At 56.1% G+C, this 4,658-nt stretch overlaps 1 protein-coding gene across 1 annotated transcript in view; it reads left to right on the top strand.

The window, feature by feature from the left end:
- Window positions 1–3,745: 3,745 nt before the first annotated feature.
- The window catches only part of ENPP7 (ectonucleotide pyrophosphatase/phosphodiesterase 7), a gene marked incomplete at both ends in the record, with an annotated part of 4,551 nt that continues 3,638 nt past the window's right edge, over window positions 3,746–4,658 (top strand). The window contains one exon of the mRNA XM_010138530.1: window positions 3,746–4,001. Within this exon, the coding sequence (XP_010136832.1) occupies window positions 3,746–4,001 (256 nt within the window). The remainder of the gene's footprint in view (window positions 4,002–4,658) is intronic.

The following is a 4,658-nucleotide window of genomic DNA, read 5'->3' as shown; positions in this document are numbered from 1 at the left end:
CTTTGAGGCCATTTTCTTCACCTGCACCCCAGTTCCTTGGCCATACTGGGGATAAAGCATCTTGGACACCCACAGACAGCACTGACTCACCTGGGTGTGAGCAAAACAGGAGGTCTGTTCTGCCTGGGAACAGCCTCCTCTCCAAGAGCCACCCTCAGCCTCACTCTGCAGGAGCAGAACAGGCTCTGCTCCATACCCGTCAGCTCCACCCAATTCTCCCAGGTGCACCCAGTCACCAGCAGCACCCCCAGACTCCACAGCTCCCTCCAACACTCAGCAGCTCCACGTGCCTCCCCCTGCAGTCACTCCAGACCCCTCCACAGCAGAGTTCCCCCAGGCTCTGCTCACCAGAGCAGCATTACGACATCAGCCACAAGGTCCTGGCACTAGATGCTTCACCAACACTAACAAGTTTATCTGGGCCCCAGATGCTTGGGCCATGATGTGCTGGGAACCAAGAGGAGCACTGCAGCCGTTCACCCCACATCTGAACTGCGCAGGTTGATGCTCAGAGCAAAAAGCAAACCAGCACATCTCCAGCTGCTTCGCTCAATGCTCTCCTCGCTCTCCCGGCCACCTTCTCCCTCATGCTCTTCCCAGCAGGCTGCATGTGCAACACCTTATCCACTGGGACAGTGTGACCGATCCACAGAGCAGAGCTGCTCCAGGCAGGACAGCGAGGCGAGCAAAAGACAAGCACCTACTTGCTTTCCATCAGCTCCTCCTCTGTGTCATGGCCAAGCGCACCGTTCCCAGTCCACAGCCATCCTGCCCTCCAACACCTGGGAGGGGGCACCCCCTGGGCAGCAGAGAAGGCTGCAGCTCAGCCCTCCTCCAGCAGACAAAGCCACCCACCCACCTCCCTAGAGATCCCACACATGTCCTACCTCTCCTGAGGCACCTCAGAGCCAGGGCTCTGCCATCCTTCTGCTCCCCGGCACTTCCTCCCTCTGAGTTTCAGGCAGAGCAGCACCAAAAGGGCTCTTAGAGGAGTGGAGGGTGTTTATAATGTGCCCCCTCCCTCCAGCCAACCAGTCCCACCTGCCGACCTGCCCAGGCATCGCCCAGCTCATCAGCCCCATCACCAGGGAGCAGGTCTGGCCATGCCAGTACTAGAGCCCCGTGGACACGTGCGGGACAAAGTGTGACACTCGTGACTGAAATTCAGGTGGCAGCCTTGAGAGATTTGCAATTTGATTTTCCCTTTAAAAATAAACAATAAAGAAGGAGAGCCCATCCGGCCCCTGCCTGCCCAAGCAGCTCCCTCCAGCACAGGCCCCACAGCCCGCACATGTTCGCGCACCCAAGGGTTGCTCAGCATGCCGCTTCCTCCAAAGGCTGGGAGCAGCCGGGCCCCCGAGCACACATGTCAGACGAACAGGGCAGTTCCACTGGTGAATGACTTCTCTGTGCTCTGGATTTCTATTTTCTAGCCCCTTGGTCTGTCTTCACTGAGTTAATCGATACGCAAGCGTGGGAAGGACAGTCTCGGCCCCAACGTGTCTTTGCAGGGACCAGCTTCCCCAGCTGGGTGCTGGACTGATGACTCGTGCTCGGGGCGTAGCTCATTGCATGTTCTCTGGGTGCTTCCAAGGATGCAGGATCGGCGCCGTAGCAAGGGGCTCAGGATCCAGAGGGTGCCAAGCAGGGCCATGGTGGCCCCAGAGCAGCCCCGGCCCCTCAGGTACATCTGCTCGTAGAGAACTGTCGGTGCCAGACCAACCGCATCAGCCTGTTTAACAGGAGATGGCCAACGTCCCCAGGCAGGGCGGCCAAAGGTGATGTTCTTTATCTGTGCCTCATGCTCCTCAGATATTCAATATCAAAATACACCTCGAGACACTCCTGTTATTAAATATTCCCCCGAGATTAGAGCAGTGCTTCCTTCTCTCCAGCCTCTTCCCTCCCAGCAGAGCCGATGAACGCGATAACTTATCGGGACCTTCCCCTGTGCTGTTAGCAATGGCCTGGGGACTCTTTGACCCACCTCGGAGCAACACACTGAATATTTAGGGCTTTCCCTGAGCTTGGTAAGTGATTACAACTTTATCATGAGCCCTTTAAACCCTCAGTGCCTGACGGGCCCCTCTGTCCTTGCTGAAAGGATAAGATCAGACCCAGGGCAGCAGATGCTGATAACAGCACAGTTCCTTGTGTGAACCGCAGTGCCAGGGCTGGCGGAGTGGGTTGCCCAGCCAGCAGCGCCTCTTCCCGAGCTCTCTGCTCTCCAGACATAGGGCAGTGACTGGAACAGACAGACACAACCCCCAGCATAGCTCCCACCTGGCCAAACCCAGGGTGCACAAATGCACCAGTCACACCAGCAGCCTCCAGCTTTCCAGCACCCAGCAGAGCCCAGTGCAGCCCCACAGAGGCCAGCGCAGCCTCACAGAGCCCCACAGCCCCACAAAGCCCCGCAGCCCTGGCTCACAGCAAAGGGGTTTCCTCCTGGGCTGCTGTCAGACCCTCTGTTAGCAAAAGGAGGGCTTGGCTCGGGGCTCAGTGCAGGCTCCATCCCACCGCAGCTTGGGCTCATTTCCCCTGTTTGCAAGTGAAGGACCATGAGGTCCCTGCTGGGATCGCTCAAACCTCTCATGGTGTCCTTGCACGATTATCCCTGGGAAACACAAGCACAGGAGAAGAGGTGACCGAGATGTCGATGCTCCCAGAGGAATCGGTCCAGAGAGGAAAGTCCAGGATGCTCAGGACTACAAAGGACTGTCACGGGCCAGGAAGGACAAACCATGGCACGAGCTTGAGACTCATCTGCTCAGCTCACCCTTGGGGGAGAAATGCCAAGGAACAACCCCAGGCAGGGCTGAGGAAACCAGTGGAGATGACTCTGCTCGGCAAAGGAACGGACAGCTGAGCAATTAGGAAGCAAAGCACAATGAAACAAATCTGGAACCTGAGCAGAGGGAGAACAGAAAAGACAAAAAGGTTGAGAGTTCAGACCCAAGTCAACCTCTGTTGCATAAGTCAACAAAAGCCTTAAACTCAGTTTTCCTGGAGTCATAGCGGTGATTAAATTCCAGAGGAGTCATAAAACCAGCAGATATTGATAAAATGGGATGCTGACAGAGTGAAGCTCAGCAGTGCACGAGCGCTTGAGGGTCACTTATGGTGAGCAGCAGAGCCTGAGCAGTGGGAGATGGGCTGATGGGACACGAGCACTTCAGAGCTGGGCTCACCCTCCAGAGCCGCTCTGGGGGTTGCTGGCATGGCGGGGATCCAGGAAAGAGCCTCCTTCCCCAGCATGTAGCTCCACACTCGAGGATCTCGGGTAAACCCAGGCTCCTTTCTGAGCCCCTGAGCATCCCTCTCAAACTGGGCAAGTGGCCCTGGTTGGGAGATGAGTTGCCTTTTGAAGGTTATCTGATGACCAAAGAGCAGGGCACCAAAACCCAGGAGTGTGGCAGGGACACAGCCATGGTGCAGGGAGCCGGCCCGGGGGCTGCGGGATGGGGTGCTGGGGAGGCCAGTCTCACCCTCTGCCAGGTGAGCAATTCCTCCCACTTGTGAGGGCTGAAAAAGCCCCAGACACCACTGGTGGAGGAGGCAGGTTGGGTGATTGACCCACAAGGAACTCTAAGCTCCTTTACTTCAGTCAGACAGAAAGCAGAGGGGCTCTTTCTGATAGGAAATGCTGGCTGAAGCACCGATCAGCAACCGCGAGATTAGATAAGAGCTGAACTTAGTCCCATCCCGCCTGTATTAATGTGAGCTCTCTGGATGTCTGTTCCAGTTCAAGGGCGTGAAGATGTTCTCTTTGCTGGGGTTCCTATTTGCTGCCTTCTCCTTAGCACGATGTGTCCCCGTGCAGCAGGTACCCAGCCACAGCAAGGTCCTCCTGGTCTCGTTTGACGGCTTCCGGTGGAACTACGACCAGGACGTGGATACCCCCAACCTCGACGCGATGGCTGCGGAGGGGGTGAAGGCGCAGTACATGACCCCTGCCTTCACTACCATCACCAGCCCATGCCATTTCACGCTGCTGACCGGTGAGTCCCCAGCGGCCCCGAGGCAGGGGAGCAGCACAGGGTGCGGGCAGGGGACGGGCACATTTGAGGCTTGTGCGTCAGGGAAGGACCCGGCGTCGAGCAGCCGCCCAGCCTCGGCAGCTGGAGGAGAGAGACAAGGCGATGGCTGCAGACCTGAACCTGTATTTATCAAAGGGAAATAGCACCAGACCAACCCAACAGCCTCCGCTGATAAGATAAATGATTTTTTAGGCAAGGGAGAGGCACTAAATTTAATCTTTCTGGACTCCGGTAATGTATTTGATACAGTGCCACACGGGAAATCATTAGTTAAGATGGAGAAGATGAAGATTAGCACAAAATCTCTGACGTGGGGAAGGGGAGAGGACGGCAGGTGATGTGAGAGGAGATTGTCAAGCTGGAGGGAGGGCAGCAGGGGAATTCCTGAAGAATCGATTCTGGAGCCAATCTTATTTAAGATTTTAATTAATAACCTTGGCATAAAAGAGTGGAACATGCTAATGAAATCTGCTGATGGGAAAAGGCAGGGAGGCATTGGCGATACCAGGGAGGACGGGGGTGTTGTGCAGGGTAACGGAGCCGTCTTCAGGAGCAGAGTAATCAAAATAGCATGAAATGCAATAGCACGAGGTGCAAGTCTTCCATTTCTAAGGGGAA

This window comes from Buceros rhinoceros, unplaced genomic scaffold (genome assembly GCF_000710305.1).
Source record: "Buceros rhinoceros silvestris isolate BGI_N320 unplaced genomic scaffold, ASM71030v1 scaffold22356, whole genome shotgun sequence".
Classification (NCBI taxonomy): domain Eukaryota; kingdom Metazoa; phylum Chordata; class Aves; order Bucerotiformes; family Bucerotidae; genus Buceros; species Buceros rhinoceros.
This window is presented reverse-complemented; position numbering and strand designations above follow the sequence as displayed.